Raw genomic sequence first — 17,264 nt, forward strand, 5'->3', positions numbered from 1 at the left:
TTTTCAAAAAAGTTGATGAATTCCAAAAATTTCATCAATTTTGAAAAAAAAACAGTTCATGAATTCGAAAAATGTTCACCAGATTTTAGAAAAATGTTCATGAATTTGTAAACAGGTCATCGATTTTGATAAAAAAGTTCATGCATTTAAAAGAAGGAAAAAAGGGGAACAAGGAAATGGAAAATTAGAAAAAAGAAAAAGAAAAAGGATGGAGAAAAGGATAAACATGATGTATCTAATTACATTTGGTTTGTTTCCTCATTGGCTACCGTAGCTAAACTAGACGAGGAGATTGTGTGTTCGAATCATACCCCTCGCGCGCACTTTTTAAGTCTTTAAAACAGGAAAAAAAGAATAGATAGGCTGGTTAAAACAGAAAAAAGGAAGAATAGATGGGCTGGCCCAGGAGCCAGGGGTGCGCCAATTTGCATATTACACTGTAAACGGCGCCTTAAGCGCTGTATAGGAAATGCCGTTGCAAAAGCAAGCAAGGGCATGACGTGCAACTCATCAAGCTAACGGGGCCATTTATGCTAATATATACTCCTCAAAAAATTGGAGTGTGGGGCCATGACCAGTGCTGAAGACCGACCATAGTCGCACCTCGAGAGACTTCCTTCAACATCTGATGTAGAAGAAGCTTCCTCATGTCCGGCCGGAGACTGAATTTACACTTCCTTGTTTCCGTTAATCTCCCTCAAGGCCCACCGTGCATGTATGACTTCCTTCCTTTGCTTCCTTTTCTCAGTCTTTGCTTATTGATTCCGAGATAGCTCCTTGATAACCAGGACAATGAAAGGCCTATATAAGTTAGTAGGATTGGATTCAAGGAGGCGAGGTGGGACTAATAATAGGTGAAACACACTTTTCTTCTTAGCAAAGCATCGAGCCAGCTCAGTCGGTGCTGACAATAGGTAGGCGATGGTGAGGTTGTGAGTTCAATTCCAAGTAACATATAATATTTTTGCCTGGCGCTTTATGTGGGCTAGCTTAGTTGGGCCACAACCCAAGCTGCGTGCATCTTTCCTTCAGGCAGGCTTTGTTCGAGTCACATCGCTTCAGACGGATTTTTGTCTGGCCCTTTATGCGGGCTAGCTTAGTTGGCCACAGCCCAAGCTGCGTGCGCCTTTCCCTCAGGCAGGCTTTGTTCGAGTCACATCACTCCAGATGGAAATTTGCCTGGCCCTTTATGTGGGCTAGCTTAGTTGGGCCACAACCCAAACTGCATGCGCCTTTCCCTTAGGTAGGCTTCGTTCGAGTCGCATCGCTCTGGATGGAACAGTCGGGCATGGCGGGGCCACATGATCACATGAATAGTACTATCTCGGATATAGAAAATAATATGGGCAAAATGAACGAACGACGGACAGACGAAATTATGATGGTAAGAAACAATTAATAGCTGCTTTATTATTAGGTAAAGATAGATAAGTAGGCTCACTGGGACATGCTTCAACCGCTTGTCCACCCCTTTGCATGGACCAAAAAACTATATCCCGCTTACTTTTTTTTGTGAGAATGCCGCTCTAACTTTATTTATCTGCAACGTCAAAGGGATCATTACAAGATGATGAGGAGTGCCCAGCCAAAATTCTGGCCCACTGCTAAGCGAAGGGATAACTTAGCTGAACTATGAGCTTCATAATTGTTCTTTCAACCCTCATGACTAAAATAGCTAAATCAAAATGGGTGCACTTGTAGCACCAATTGGCCCAGTGCAGCAGATATTTCCCAACCTGATACACATGGAAAATGGGCAAGCATTTTTGGTCTACCTCTTCTTTTTGGGTGTGAGTGTCCAAACTGCACATGCTCTTTGTCCTAACCATGTACGACGAGGGATGTTTGTATAGTAACCAAGGCCTTGGTTCTTATTCAATTTATAGAATATCCTTACATAATACTTTTATTCCACAACAATGCCAGCTTCTCCAACGAGAATACAACATTTTTTATATGAACGGAAACACAAAACTATGACATGATGTCTCTTCTGCAATTAGCTTCTAGAATTTCAGCCATAACTCTCTTGAGTGAACGTTCCTGAATTAGAATGTGAGAGTGGTTAGTATGAGCAATCTTGATGAACTTGAAGTGTATGTTACTCCGATGTTGCTGCCTTCTCATTTCTTCCACGAATGTCAACAAGCTAACTAAGTTGATGATATCGTCACCATCGCCATATACATACTCCGGCTCCACATCAAAGTTACTATCCCGGTATACTGCCTGATTTATTGTTTGGATACCCACACCATTGAGGTATGTCGTTGGCACCAATGGAGCATCAACCTTTTGCTTCATATGAAGTACCCATTTTATGATGTTAGTGCCGAAACCGAGTGCCATGAGCAAATCTCTGTAGTCATACGCCGAGTAGTTCGTATGTTTGGTGACTACAAGCGGCTCGTGAGCAAAAACCCTAGTAGACGGTAAGGATACAAGGGAACTCGCGAAAGTTCTCCACATTGGACGCAAATCTAGCGACGTTACCGTCGGTATAAGAATGGCTGACGGACCCGAGACGAGGTTCATGAGCACCTGCACAAAGCCAGTAGGAGGTGTGGGCGCGATTAGGACCATGTGTTTGATGAATTCTTTCCTCCATGAAAAGGGAGTCCAATTGACGAAGTCAAGGGCTGCCTTTCCTCCGAAGCTGTGCCCGACGAGGATGATGGGCTTGTTCCCATTTTTTTCGCTTGCGTGCTGCACCAAATCCTTGACACGGGCAAAGTAGTCGGTGTACACCTGAGATGGCTGGCCGGGTGAAGGTGGAGCATGCCGTAAGTCATAAGGAGCTCCGAAAAGGGTATCGCGGTCACGATACCCTACTGCCTCCAGTTCTTGAATGAGTTTTGACATGCAAAATAAGTTACGTCCGTCCCTGAAGAAGTTTTGACATGCAAAATAAGTTACGGCCGCCCTTGAAGAAGGCGAATTTCTGGATCAAGAACTCTCATAGTACACAAGAAGAAACGGCTTTCCCCTCTTTTCGAAAAAGGGTGCAGTATAATAAATGAGTACTAAATGAATTAGTTACCAAGGGATCACTTGAATATGAACTTACACTTCGCCCTTTGAGGTGAAACCGTAGGAGGAGCCGAAGTCCGGCACGCGAGTCTCGACGCCAGGCCTGTTCCGAAAGTCATTGAGGATGGGGTCGTACACAGGGCTCATCTGCTCCTGTAAGCACGGAAGGTAATCATGGTCGAGCACGTCCCAGGTGTTGTTCCAGAGAGGGAACCATCCCTTCCCCTTGAGTGCGCCGCAGCGCGGCACCGACGGGGTGTAGGCGTCAGTGAGCCGGGCTTCCAGGTTGGGGCAACTTATGCCAGGGAACAAGATTATCGGGTGGTAGACTTGGAGCTGGCCTTGACCGACTCTGCAGCTGGCGGCTTCATCAGTCCACAGGTAATCGCGGAGGGGAGACGGAAGGAGCAGGAGCAGCAGAGGTAGCAAACGGAGGAGCTCTGTTTTCATGGCCATGGCTGCACTACGATAGCGTTATCTGTATGTGGTACCAGCTGTGGCCATGGCTACACTTGAACAACCCTATTAATGCACGTCGTAGTATTGGCCAGAGGAGCCTGAGCCGGCAATGCACGTTGAATCTTAATGCCGACATGTCTACTTCGTACTCCTCCTGCTAGCTAGGAAACCAATCATGCATGGGTTGTTACCCTTATTTGGAGGCCATTAAATATCCTAGATTTATTTAGTTTTGCATCTCAGGCCTTGTTCTAATATTGTTGTTTGTGTTTGTTTTTGGCCAGTGAAATAGCACATGAGTACATTGACCTTGAGTTTACAGAAATTTTAGGATGCTCCCAACTAATATGAACCGTTCATTCTTACGCCATCCGATGGCTAGCTAGTATTACAATTACCTCTTGTAGAGTAAGATACGAACATCAATCATGTATAACTAATATGGACTTCTCCTTGTACAAATAAGCATCACTACAGAAAAAACACATGTCGCCAAGTATCAACCTATAAGCCGAGAGTCTTTTATCGCGTACTCGGCTTAGGTTATGATAAGCCGAGTACAATCTAAAGAGCGCACAGAAAAAAAGGTACTCGACCATATCACTGCTGTCTCCCGTTCATCAGATTCAAATACCATGCCAAGAAGTTGGATCCTAGGCCAGCTGATCTCCTTGCCATCTTCCCCATGGCCGTCATCATCATCTTGCTAGGCGCAACTGCTGACGAGCAAGACCATGTGCCTATTCATTCTTACTGCCCAAGCTGGACGAGCACCCAATGAGTGCACCAAGTGTGCAGATGACGCGCACATATAGATGACAGAACGTTTTCCTAATAGCACCGCTGTTAGCATCAAGGGGTTCAGTTGCTATGTAAGATACACCACGGATCCGCTGGAGATCACCACCCCTACTCCAGGTTCAGTATTTCTCTCTTCCTTCCCTTAATTACAGGCATGCGTCTGAAATTTCAATGTTCATATCTATGGTTTTCATTTTCACTTAGCTACATTTCAGTCAGCTGACTTTTATTTTGTGATCAGTTGATTTTTTGTTCATCGGATTGTGCTTTAAGATCTGTGCTGTTTTCATTTTTTTCTGTTTAATTTCGTTGTTGGGCCGGGCTGGAAGGAATCGATTGGCACATTGTTTTTGTCAGTCAACTCTGTACCAAGCCGATTTCTTTGTCTTGGTTGCACCCGTTTAATTCTGGGTTGCATCTTTTCTTTTTCCTTTTTTTCTTTTATTTATTGTTTTTGTGGGTTTTTCGCTGGGCAAAATTATATACATACAAATAATACATAATATGTGCCAAAAGTTCATAACTATACGAATATTTTTGCATATTATGAGAAAATGCAATTTTTGTGCAAAGTTTTGCATAAGTTTTTGTTATAAATTTTATTTCTTCTTAAAGAAAATACGAACCCACTAATTCTTTCTTTAAAAAATCATTATTTTGGTATTGTTTTAGTCTTTACTTCATATTCACTCTACTTTAAGGTTAATACCAATGCCACTACTCATTTCTTCTTATATTTAGTTTTTGCAAAAGTTCCACTTTTATATGATTATTCTTGCATATTGTAAAGAAGAGCAATTTTTATGTATATTTTGTGCAAATTTTGTCAATGTATGTTTTAGATTCCTTTTCCCATTTTTTTGTTCTTAAATGGTAATACCAATGCCAGTCATTCCTTCTTCCTTAGGAAATTTAATTATTCCTTTTATGGGTATTTTTGCTTCATTTTTTTATTTATGTTTTTTCTTTCTATGTGTTCCCCTTTTTCCTTTTTCTTTCTTTTATTGGTTATTTTTTGTTTTTTGTGGGTCTTTGGCCGAATATAATTATATACAAACTAATAATATATAATATGTGCCAAAATTTGATGATTATATGATTATTTTTATATATTCCGAAAACGTGCAGTTTTGGTGCACAGTTGTGCGTAATTTTTTTAAACTTCTTCTTAAAGAAAATACATTATTGCAGTTACACTATGTGTAAAATATAGCAGAATGCGAATAATGCATTAATATTTGCTTATTCTTTGCATATTTCAAAAAGTGCAATTTCAGTGCGAATTGTGTGCAAGTTTTTTTCTTTTTCATTTTGTTTCTTCTTAAAGAGTTTAATTTTTTTGAGACTTCATTATCTTGATTTCGTTTTAGTTTTTTCTGAAAGGCTAATACCAATGCCACGAATTCATTCCTTCATAGAAAATTTTATTTTTTATTATGTTTTAGTTTTCACTATTATATATTTATTCTTGCATATTTAAAAAAAATGCAATTTCTGTGTAAGTTGTATGCAATTTATCATTTGTTTAAATTATTTTTCATTTTATTTCTTTTTGAATGGTAATACCAATGCCAATAATTTGTGCAAATTTAATTTGTTTCTCCTTCAAAAAGGTATTTTAATTTTGTATTAGTTTTAGTATTAATTATGCTCCATCCGCATAACCAAAAAGCTAATAATGATTCTCTGTGGTGCATGTGTGTGTATGCATGTGGGCATGTCTACATGTTTATGTGCGCATGGTGCCTACATGTATGTGCTCTTGCATCACAGTCTACCATAGTTTTGGCTGCCAAAGCCCATGGTTTTCATGCATGCTTTTAGATGAATATATACTCACTTAATTTTTATAAAATAATGCAATTTCTACAACAATCATGTTCTGTCATTATTTCTTTTATGTGCTTTATTCTTTCTTCTTTTGTGCAATGCAATACCATGCCATTAAGAGCATCTCTACCAGACCCCGTATAAAGTTGTGACCCGTAAAATAACTGCCAAAATACGGGTCGGCGCGGAAAAAGCTACCCGACCAGACCCCGCAAACACGTCTGACCCGTAAAGGGCGCGGCAAAATCTCGGCCCCAACTCACGAATATGCAGGTTTCCGCCTCGCCCCTACGGTGCCCCGTATCCCAGGAAAAGCGGTTGGCAGGAGGGACATTTTAGCCCACACCCTTTACCCACCTCCATCTGCTGTCGCCCGCCATTGGTTCCGCCCGTCCGGCGCCGGCGATTCCGGCCAAATTTATGGGCGGAATCGCGCTGCGAGGGCAACCCCAGCCTCTTCCACCGTTACGCTGCCCCCCCCCCAGATCCGACGACACGAACTGCCCCTGGTTGCCGTCGCCGCTGGGGATCAACTGCCACCCGAACCGTCGGAGAGCCACCGCCCTCGAGCAGCCGATTAGTGTTTACTTGTGCTTTGTGGCGAGAGCTATCCATAGTTGGTTGACGCGGCGTGCGATTCTTGTTCATGTAGATGGAATTGAGCCCTTGCGAGAAGTTTTTGCTCGATGACTCGTCCGATTTGGACGACTCGAATGTTGAGACGCTGCTTGCAAACTATCGGCAGCAGACGTTGGTGATGGCCCTTGCCGTGAAGATGAGAACCGAAAGAGGCGGCGAGGATCGACCGTCGGCCCTCTGTGCATTCCATGAAATCGCCATCTCGGGAACGGGATGTTGATGCAAGACTACTCCACGGAGAATCCAACATATCCGCCGCACCTCTTTCGGAGAAGGTACCGAATGCGCTGATCTCTCTTTGTAAAAATTGTTCAAGCTTGCGAGGCAAATTGTCGGTATTTTACTCAAAGAAGAAATGCCGCGGGCTTGAATGGATTTAGTGCATATAAAAAAATCTCGGCAGCTATACGGGAGACTGCATATGGTGTTCCGGCTGACTATGCCGATGAGTACCTTCGCATCGGTGAAGATACCACAATTGAGTCAGTGCATAGGTTTGCCAAAGTGATCATCCGTGTCTTTGGTCCTGAATATCTTCGGACCCAACAAGGATGACACAAAAAATTGATGGCATCTAATGAGAGGAGAGGTTGGCCTGGCATGCTAGGTAGCATTGACTGTATGCATTGGAATTGGAAAAATTGCCCGAAGGCATGACATGGAATGTATTATCGCAAGTCTCGTGATGCAACAATTGTGCTAGAGGCCGTATCATCCGAGGATTTATAGATTTGGCATTGCTTTTTTGGTATGCCGGGTACTCTCAATGATATCAATGTGTTGCAATGGTCTCATTTGTTTGCTAGGCTTGCTAGTGGTGATACTCCTGCTTGCAACTACACTATCAATGGACATGAATACACAAAGGGGTACTATCTTGCAGATGGTATATACCCTCCTTAGTGCACATTTTCAAGAGTATCAAAGAACCCAAAACTAGAAAACAATGTGAATTTACAAGGGTGCAAGAGGCAGCCCGAAAAGACATTGAAAGAGCATTCGGGGCTTTGAAATCTAGGTTTGCCATTGTTCATGGTCCTGCTCGTGACAAGCGGACCTTGAAAAAGATCATGACATGATCTGTTATTCTTCACAATATGATTGTCGAAGATGAGAGAGGCATGAACTTCGAGTTCTTCTACGACAATGTGGGTAGCCGTGTCAAACCAGTTAGAGACCCTAACCGCATTAGAGCTTTTCTTCAGACATACAAGGAGATTGAAAATGCAAACACCCACTTTCAGATTCAGGAGGATCTCATTGAGCACCATTGGCAAAGGGTTGGACAGTAACAAAACTTATTTTTCTATTCATTTTCATTTAATTCATGTGTGATTTGTATTGGGGACAAGTTTTATATTGCATTATTTAGTTTGTTTCGGTGATTTGAATAATTATTTGTAATGTGGATGATTGTTGTATTGTGCTGTGGTATTAATATTTTTTTTGAATAATTATTTGTAATGCGGATGATTGTTGTATTTGTGGTGTGGTATTGATATTTGCGGACTGGCGGGAGCGGCGCAAGAGCAGACACTGTAAAGCTGACCCGTAAAAGAGCATATTCCGTGAATATCCTTTTATACGGGTCTGTTTTGTGGGGTCTAACTGTGCGGCCGCCTGCGCCGGTCCGCAAAGCCGTTTTTTTACGAACTACAAATGCATTTTGTGGGTCGGTGTTATACGGTGTCTGCTCTAACCACGTCCAGACGGAGCTAGCTAGCTCACAGAGGGACGCGGCAAGCCGAGCTAGCTAGCTCACGCGCCACGGCCAGCCAGAGCTATGCACACGCCACATCACAACACACGCTGCATGTCAAAAAGAAAGGGTGACCGATCCAAATCTAATTTAATCGACTGACTGGTAGTCAGTCCATTATATACCGAGCAGGAGCTCCATCTTCTCCAGATAGGAAACGGCAACTGATTATCAGCCTGGGTGCGGCTGCCGGTTCAGTCTTGTCCTTGAACGGCCAGGGCACCTGGGTATGGCTCTTCATGCACCGGCCGAAGAAAAGACTCGACGAGACGGGAATGGACTTGTTCAATGTTGTGGCGGTGGAAGACCAGCTCAGGAAAGGAACAGGACCCAAGCAGTTTCGTTACAAGAAGCTGGCAACTGCCACAGGTAATTTCGCAGACGGCAGAAAGCTCGGGGAAGGAGGTTTTGGTTCAGTATACAAAGGATTTTTCAAGGACTTGAACCTTGATGTGACGATAAAAAGAGTATCCATGAGCTCAAAACAGGGGATGAAGGAGTATATCTCGGAGCTGAGGACCATAAGCCGGCTTCGGCACCGCAATCTCGTGCAACTCATTGCATGGTGCCATGGTGGCGGCGAGCTCCTTCTGGTCTACGAGCTGTTGCCCGGTGGCAGTCTCGACACTCACCTTTACAATACAGCAGATGTGATGGCATGGCCGATCAGGTATTTATTCTTGGCGTGCAGATCTTCTGGGAAGCCTGGATACAATAATTATGGAACGCTTCGCCCTTTCTTGCTAAATATGACCTGCACGTAATTTTCTGCTTTTCGTTTTCTACATTTAGGCATGGGATTGTGCTGGGGGTCAGCTCGGCAATCATGTACTTGCACCAAGGCTGGGAGCAATGTGTGTTGCACAGGGACATCATGCCGAGCAACATCATGCTGGACACGGGACACCTCCTTCAGCGCCAAGCTTGGCGACTTCGGGCTCGCAAGGCTCGTTGACCATAGCCATGGGTCGTACACGACGGAGCTCGCCCGCACAATGGGGTATATGGACCCGGACTGCATGGTGACTGGCAGGGCCACCGCTGAGTCGGACATATACAGCTTCGGCGTTGTCCTACTCGAGATAGCCTGTGGGCGCAGGCCTGTCGTGGCCCTCCCAAACGATACTGTGATCCACCTGGCTCAACGGGTGTCGGAGTTGTACAGCCAGGGAAGAGTCCTTGACGCCGCCGACCCACGGCTGATCGGGGAGTTCGACTTCCAGGAAATGGAGCGCGTGATCGTCGTCGGGCTCTGGTGCACTGCCCATGACCGGAGCCTCAGACCTTCCATCAGGCAGGCCATCAGCGTACTAAGGTTCGAGGCTCCGCTGCCGAGCCTCCCAGCAAGGATGCCGCCGATTGGCCCACCAGGCTCACCTCTTCTTCCATCTTTGCCTATGTCTGATTCTGATGATCGTAGCTGCAAAACTAGCAGAGCGTACCTGAGCTAGTCAGCTCCACTCAAACCTCTAACTTGTTATTAGATTCGAGGTACTTGGATCCTCCGCCGAGAGAAGAAAGAAAGATTCTATCTAGGTATTCATAAGAATTATCAGTGGCAGAGTGAGTTTAGCTAGACTGAATAAGACGATGCAATTTAAATAAATACAGGAGAATATTGTTTGTTGCAGTTGCATGCTTTGGTTTTTTTTTGTTGCGAAAGATGCTTTGGTTTGGTTGTTGTAAAAGAGAAAAGACAGACACACTTGCTCGGACCACTTCTGATGAGAGAGTACTATTGTGAAATTCCAAATTTGTCATGAATGCCGGCAGTTCAGTCTAAAATTTCATGCATTTACTACGACAAAGTTTAGTTAAATGCCAAACCCTAGTTTATCAAAGAAATATATAACATGTTGTCTTACACAAGGTGTTGTTTCGAACTAACTGGGACGGTTACTTGAAAAAATTACAAAAGCATAAATCCATTATTGCATTTTTTTATTTAGAAAAGGAGGCACCGTTGACGTGACCACCAGGCCGTTCACGCCACCGCCGCCGATCCAAAGGCAAATGGCGTGCTGCCGCCGCCCGAACAGGGCAGGCGGCCTTGCCCGCAGCCCGCGCCACCTCCGACATCGCTGCGCCACCGTCATCACCGTCGCCAACACTGCCACCACAACCGCCATTAGGATGTCGGCCGGCCGGCCGCCACACCGCCATAGTCTAGATCTGGGCCGTCACGAACCAGATCGGCGCCACTACAATCTTGATCGGGGTCACACCCACGAGCCAGGGCGCCCCGCATCACCCTATGACCCTTGAGAGGGAGGAGTGCCTCCCCCGCCGTCGTCGCACACACAAGCTATGCCCGGCGCCGACCACGGGTGACGACGGAGGGGAGGGAGAGGAAGGAGCGGTGACCCGGCGGCTAGGGTTGGAGCCCCTCGGTCACCCACGCAACAAAAGATATCATCTATTATTGCGATTAACACTAGGTAATGTTCTACGAGTTCAGCACCACAAATTAAGCACATGATCCACCGTAAAAAAACCAAAGACATGATCTAAAATGATTAGAGGTTCTGACGAATCAGGTTGTCGAGCCATCGACAAGACGGAAAAAATTGCACTGTTACTTGGTGTTTGTGGTCATACCTTCCACAAAGTATGATAGCACAAGTCAGACAATGAACCAAAGTTTTAAATAGCGTGCTAATCTTCTTAGCGGCGGACCTCTTCTAAATGCTATAGCGTGCTACAACGATGCTATAACATGTTATTTAAAATATTTGCTCATGTGTTTGGACAAAAGTTTCTTAGTGCATGACCGCTTCTAAAAACTATAGGATGCTATAGCGCGCTATTTAAAACCATGCCATGAACCCAAAGCAACATTATGCAATTTGGTAAAATTGATAAATTACCCATGGCACGAAAATTGTGTGTCTAGATGCGACTAGGCAAGTATCGTCATCCATAATTTCCCATAATTCATGCCCTACATATCAAGGACCTCATCCACACGAACAACTTTACAAATACATGCAGCAGCATCATCTTTACGGTACATGATATGGCGCAGCTGCTGCCATGGCACCGGTTTCGCCCTCTCCACCCCTGGACCGAGACTGCGTGTTTGTGCTGCAATCACCGCTTCTGCACGTCTACTCTCCTTTACCCCTGCGACGTCACGAGTCACGGCCACGGCTTATCAGCTGTTTTCCTTTCCTCTACGACCGCAGTAAGAATTTCCTACTATATTTTTGCGAGTAATTTCCTACTATTTCTAGTCGAAATAAGAATCTTTTGATTAAAAAATAAACTAGCTATACAGGGTTTAAGTTTTAGAATCTTTTAATGGCTGTTAAAAAGCATGTTGTATAGCCGCCAGATCCTTTTGATTCTCATCCAACTTATAAAAATTCCTTACATAATGGTTTTATTCCACAACAATGCCAACGTCTCCATAATATAACATTTTTAATATGAGCAAAAACTAAAAAATATCACTAAAAAATATCACATGTTGTCTCTTCTGTGATTTGCTTCTAGAATTTCAGCCATAACTCTCTTGAGCGGGTGTTCCTGGATAACAATAGTAGAGTGGGTAACATTATTAATCTTGACGAACTTGAAGTGTATGTTACTCCGCCGCTGCTGTCTGCTAATTTCTTTCACGAACGCCAACACGCTTACTAAGTTCACAACCTTGTCACCATCGCCATATACATACTCTGGAACCACCAGAACATCACCTGATTTGGCGTTTGGATGCTGGCACCAGTAAGGTATGTGGTTGGCACCATTGGAGCGTCAACCTTCAGCTTCGTTGGTAGCACCCGCTTCACGACGTCGGTGCTGAAACCGAGCACAGTGAGGAAATCCGTGTAGTCGTACGCTGAGTAGTTTCTATGTTTGGTAACTACAAGCGGCCCGTAACCGAAAACCAGAGGAGACGGCACGGATGAAAGGGAGCTTGCGAAAGTCCTCCACATTAGCCGTAAACCCAGCCGCTTAACTGTTGGGACAACAATGACCTCTGGCTGGGAGAGAAGGTTCGTGACCACCTGCACAAAGCCCATTGGGGAGTCGAATTGACGAAGTCGAGGGCCGCCCTGGCTCCGAAGCTATGCCCCACGAGGATGACCGGCTTGTTCTCATTCTTCTTGCTCGCATGCTGGACCAGATCCTTGACACGGGCAAAGTAGTCGGAGTACACATGAGATGGCTGGCCGGGTGAGGGTGGAGCGTGCCGTATCGCGGTACCCTTGTGCCTCCAGTTCTTCGCGGAGCTTTAACAGGCAAAATACGTCATGTCCCCTGGAGACGCCGAGTTACACCGTAAGGCCAATTTTCAAATCTAAGTCCACAGAGAGCACACAGAAAAATCAATACTTACTACGTGCAGTACAAATCAGCCAAGGGATCACTTACACATCGTCCTTTGCCGTGAAACCGTAGGAAGAACCGAAGTCCGGCACGCGCGTCTCAACGCTGGGCTGGTTCCGGAAGTCGTTGAGGATGGGGTCGTACAGGAGGCTCATCTGCTCCAGCAAGCACGGCAAGTAGTCGTGGTCGAGCAGGTCCCGGGTGTTGTTCCACAGCGGGAACCACCCCTTCCCCTTGAGCGCGCCGCAGCGCGGAAGCGACGGGGCGTAGGCGTCGGTCAGCCGCGCCTCGAGGTTGGGGCAGCTTATGCCCGGGAACAAAATTATCGGGTGGTATTCTTCGAGCCGGCCATGGCCGACTTTGCTGCCAGCGGCTTGATCAGTAGACAGGTAATTGCGGAGGGGGGGCGGAAGGAGCAGGAGCAGCACATGTAGCAAACGAAGAAGCTCTGTTTTCGTAGCCATGGCTGCACCGCAATTGCGTTATCTGTCTGTAATACCAGCTATGGTCATGGTTGCACTGCAACAACCTGTCACTTGTCTTGTCAGGTGACACGTCTACTTCGTACTCCTACAGCTAGGAAACCAATCATGGTACGTCTTGTTAATCCTGTCATTAAATATCTACTGCTTCCGTCCCGTAATATAAGAACATTTTTGGCACTATCTTATTGTCAAAAAATGCTGTCATATTATGGGTCGGATGGAGTACATTTTCTTTTGTTTTGCACCTCACTTCAACCATACCAATATTTTAGTATGCATTTGGCCACTAAGATAGCACCCCTTTTTTTCGAATTTCTTTTGGCCAGTAAAATACAGTATATGTTTAGGTTGTTTTTAGTGTAATCACAACTTACACCATGAGTTTAACAGTTGTGCAAAATGTATGCTTAAGATTGAGTCAAGAATATGGCGTAGGGGTGTATTTTTAAGCCTTGATCAAAGCTTTGAGCAAGTTTGATGGTACCGCTGACCGTTGAGTTTGAAACTATTTAGTAACCAAATTATGGCGTTCCTTATTTGACGCTCATGAATGTCGAGCTGCTGCGCTTCTGCTGAAGTGCTTGAGTGAGCACCGCAAAACGGGCCGGCCCAATTCGAGCGTCAAAGCAGTGCCAGGCAACTGGTTTTGGGAACCTTCTAGAAGGTTCACTCAACCGATTTTTGCCGGTTTTCTGGTTTTCCCTGTTCCCTCTTTTCTTTATGCTTCTGCTTCTATTTATTTATTTTTCCTTCCTTTTTTGTTCTTATTTTTATCGATTGTTTTTGAAAATGTTTGAATTTCCAAAGTTTGTTCATGATTTCAAAATTGTTTAGTTTTCAAATTTGGTCCACTTTTAAAAAAATAGAAAACTTTTTAAAATTTTGTTCACAATTCAAAAAATAATCATCGTATATAAAAACTTTTATTTAATGTGTATTTAAATTTTATTTAGTCTACATCAGAAAATGTCCAACGTGTAGTTAAAAATTGTTCGTCGTATATTACACAAAATGTTCAATGTATAATTAAAAGTAGTTCATCGTATATCACAAAAAAGTTCAATGAGTTTTTAATATTTTTAAGTGTATATCACAAAAAATTCAAGGTGTAGTTAAAAAGTTGTTCAGCGCATATTACAAAATATTGAATATATAGTTAAAATTTGTTTATCATACATAAAAGAATTCAGTAAATGTTTGGAATTTAATAATTGTATTAATGTTTTAAATAATTGCTCATGTTTCTTAAAATAATACTTTTAAAAATTTTGTTCGAGTTCTGAAATTTGTTCCAGAAGACATTATTCATTTTAAAAAAGATTAAAAAATGGATCTGCAGGTGCACATAGTACTTCAAGGGTGGGGCTATAATTTAAGACATGCCCAGCCGCTTAGTTGCAGCAGATGGCAACGTTGTTATCCACCGTTTGGTCGAGTGTCTGACACCATCATACGCTGTTTTTTTTATTACGTTTGCTCGACTCTTGGGAATGGGCTGGCTCGTTTGCGTGAAACCTTCAGCGAAACGTTATCGCTAACGAGCGTCGAACAGGAGCTCTTCCAAATTATTACAGGGCTAGGAGGAAACACGTGAGAATATTGCGCATCTTGTGCCAAGCGGCCAAGCTTCATTGGGGGCGAAATGGGTCGTGGCCCGCCAAGTATTCAAGCGAATATTTTTTATACATATATATTTCGGAGCCCTATAGGGATATTCCTGATCCCGCACCAGCCGTCCAGCCCACTGGGAAAGCCGGACGCCGCCCACTGCTGCTCCCAGATACCTACCTGCCATGGTCGGAGCGACGCCATACTCCTAGGTTCTTTCCCCGGTTGAAGCACCGTTGCATCGGAGAAGGAGAGATCCAGGAAACTAGCCTTTGGTGCTGCCTCTCCGCATCTGCACACTGCACACTGCCACTAACACTCCCACCCCTCATCTGAGTTGCTGCCGCTGCGCGAGGAAGGAGGAGGCCGCTTCCGGTGCTCTTTTCTCTCCCCATTCGGCCCTACGCTAAAGAGAAAAGAGCTAGCATCAGCTTCAATGACATGACGGATCTGAGTGTTGCCTCGAACAGGAGGGGTCATATGTTCTTGCCCATGGTCAGTTGAGATTTTAGCCTTTCTAACCTTTGCTTGCATAAGTTGGTCTTCACGTTGTCTAATGTTGTACTACTTGTTTGTCTCACACTACATCTAAGTCGTCCCCGATGGATCTCGAATCTTTGAAAAAAGAAGGAGATTTGTCTAGTTACTTATAGAAAATCAGGCGAAAACCATTACATTGTGCCAAAAGACAAGGCACCCAGACCAATCTGGCTATGCACAAGACCCACACACACCGCCGATGAAAAAAACACTGTGGAGGATGCATGCAAAGTGGCGTCGTCATCATGTCTCCCCGACAAAGCGACCGCGACTTCACCATAGACGGCCAACCAACAGCCCACAGACCAAGAAATGCCTGAGAACCCAGCGACCGCGCCAAATAATTGGCCAAAACGCATCAAGGACCTGGTAGCTCTGAATATGACACTCAGCAAAAGCTTTTTTCGAGCGCACGATAGAAAACACTCATTAAATACCGTTTTGCCAGTCCAACCATCGCCATGTGGCGTTGCCGAGCGTAATACTCAGCCAACCCGTTGCCAAGTTTCCCCTGCCCTTTTCCAAGTGTTGCTGCCACTCGGCAAAGTAGTGGACTTCGGTAGTATGGCACTTGCCAAAAGTCTAAATTGTCGTAACACCATGCGTATCTTTGAATGTTTGAAACTGTATGCAAAGTGGTAGAGAACGTAGCATGCAATTTCAAAAAATATCCTATGATCACGCAAGATTTATCTTGGAGATGCATAGCAACGAGAGGGGGAGAGTATGTCCACATACCCTCGTAGACCAAAAGCGGAAGCGTTAGTTTAACGCGGTTGATGTAGTTGAACATCTTCTCGATTCAACCGATCAAGTACCGAACGTACGACACCTCCGAGTTCAGCACACATTCAGCTCGATGACGTCCCTCGAACTCTTGATCCAGCAAAGGGTCGAGGGAGAGCTTCGTCAGCACGACGGCGTGGTGATGGTGATGGTGATGTGATCCGCGCAGGGCTTCGCCTAAGCACTACGTGAATATGACCGAAGAAGTAAACCGTGGAGGGAGATGCCGCACACGGCTTGAAACAATTGGTGTGTCTCCAAGGAGTGCCCTGTCCATGTATATAAAGGAGGGAGAGGGAGGAGGCCGGCCCTACGGGGCGCGCCAAGAGGCCCAGTCCTAGTAGGATTCGGCCCCCCTCTTGTTCCTTCTCATGGAGGGGGGAAAGGGGGAAGGGAGAGGGAAGATGAGAAGGAAAGGGGGGCACCCCCCTCCCCTAGTCCAATTCGGACTCCCTATGGGAGGGGGGCGCGGCCACCCCTTATAGGCTGCCTCCCCTCTCCCCTATGGCCCTTATAGGCCCAATACTTTTCTTGGGGGGTTCCGGTAACCCCTCGGTACTCTGAAAAATAGCCGAACCATTCCGAAGCCATTTCGATGTACGAATACTATCGTTCAATTTATCAATCTTTACCTCTCGGCCATTTCGAGACTCCTCGTCATGTCTGTGATCTCATCCGGGACTTCGAACAATCTTGAGTCACCAAAACACATAACTCATAATAAAAATCGTCATCAAACGTTAAGCGTGCGGACCCTATGAGTTCAGGAACTATGTAGACATGACCGAGACACATATCCGATCAGTAACCAACAGCGGACCTGGATGCTCATATTGGTTCCTACATATTCTACGAAGATCTTTATCGGTCAAACCATAATGACAACATACATTATTCCCTTTGTCATCGGTGTGTTACTTGCCCGAGATTCGATCGTCGATATCCTCATACCTAGTTCAATCTCATTACCGGCAAGTCTCTTTACTCGTTCCATA

At 44.9% G+C, this 17,264-nt stretch overlaps 1 protein-coding gene and 2 pseudogenes across 1 annotated transcript; 1 reads left to right on the top strand and 2 right to left on the bottom strand.

Moving 5' to 3' along the window:
- Window positions 1-1,844: 1,844 nt before the first annotated feature.
- LOC123074902 (lecithin-cholesterol acyltransferase-like 1) lies at window positions 1,845-3,563 on the bottom strand. The gene is made up of 2 exons (XM_044497662.1): window positions 3,068-3,563; window positions 1,845-2,884 (listed from the first exon to the last, which is right to left on the bottom strand). Exons 1-2 carry the CDS (start codon window positions 3,484-3,486, stop codon window positions 1,975-1,977), a joined length of 1,329 nt encoding a protein of 442 aa, XP_044353597.1. The 5' UTR covers window positions 3,487-3,563; the 3' UTR covers window positions 1,845-1,974.
- Window positions 3,564-8,793: 5,230 nt separating this feature from the next.
- Window positions 8,794-9,969, top strand: LOC123063386 (L-type lectin-domain containing receptor kinase IX.1-like; annotated as a pseudogene).
- A 1,873-nt stretch (window positions 9,970-11,842) lies between these two features.
- Window positions 11,843-13,335, bottom strand: LOC123075017 (lecithin-cholesterol acyltransferase-like 1; annotated as a pseudogene).
- Between the last annotated feature and the right edge of the window lie 3,929 nt (window positions 13,336-17,264).

Source organism: Triticum aestivum, chromosome 1A (genome assembly GCF_018294505.1).
Source record: "Triticum aestivum cultivar Chinese Spring chromosome 1A, IWGSC CS RefSeq v2.1, whole genome shotgun sequence".
Classification (NCBI taxonomy): Eukaryota; Viridiplantae; Streptophyta; class Magnoliopsida; order Poales; family Poaceae; genus Triticum; species Triticum aestivum.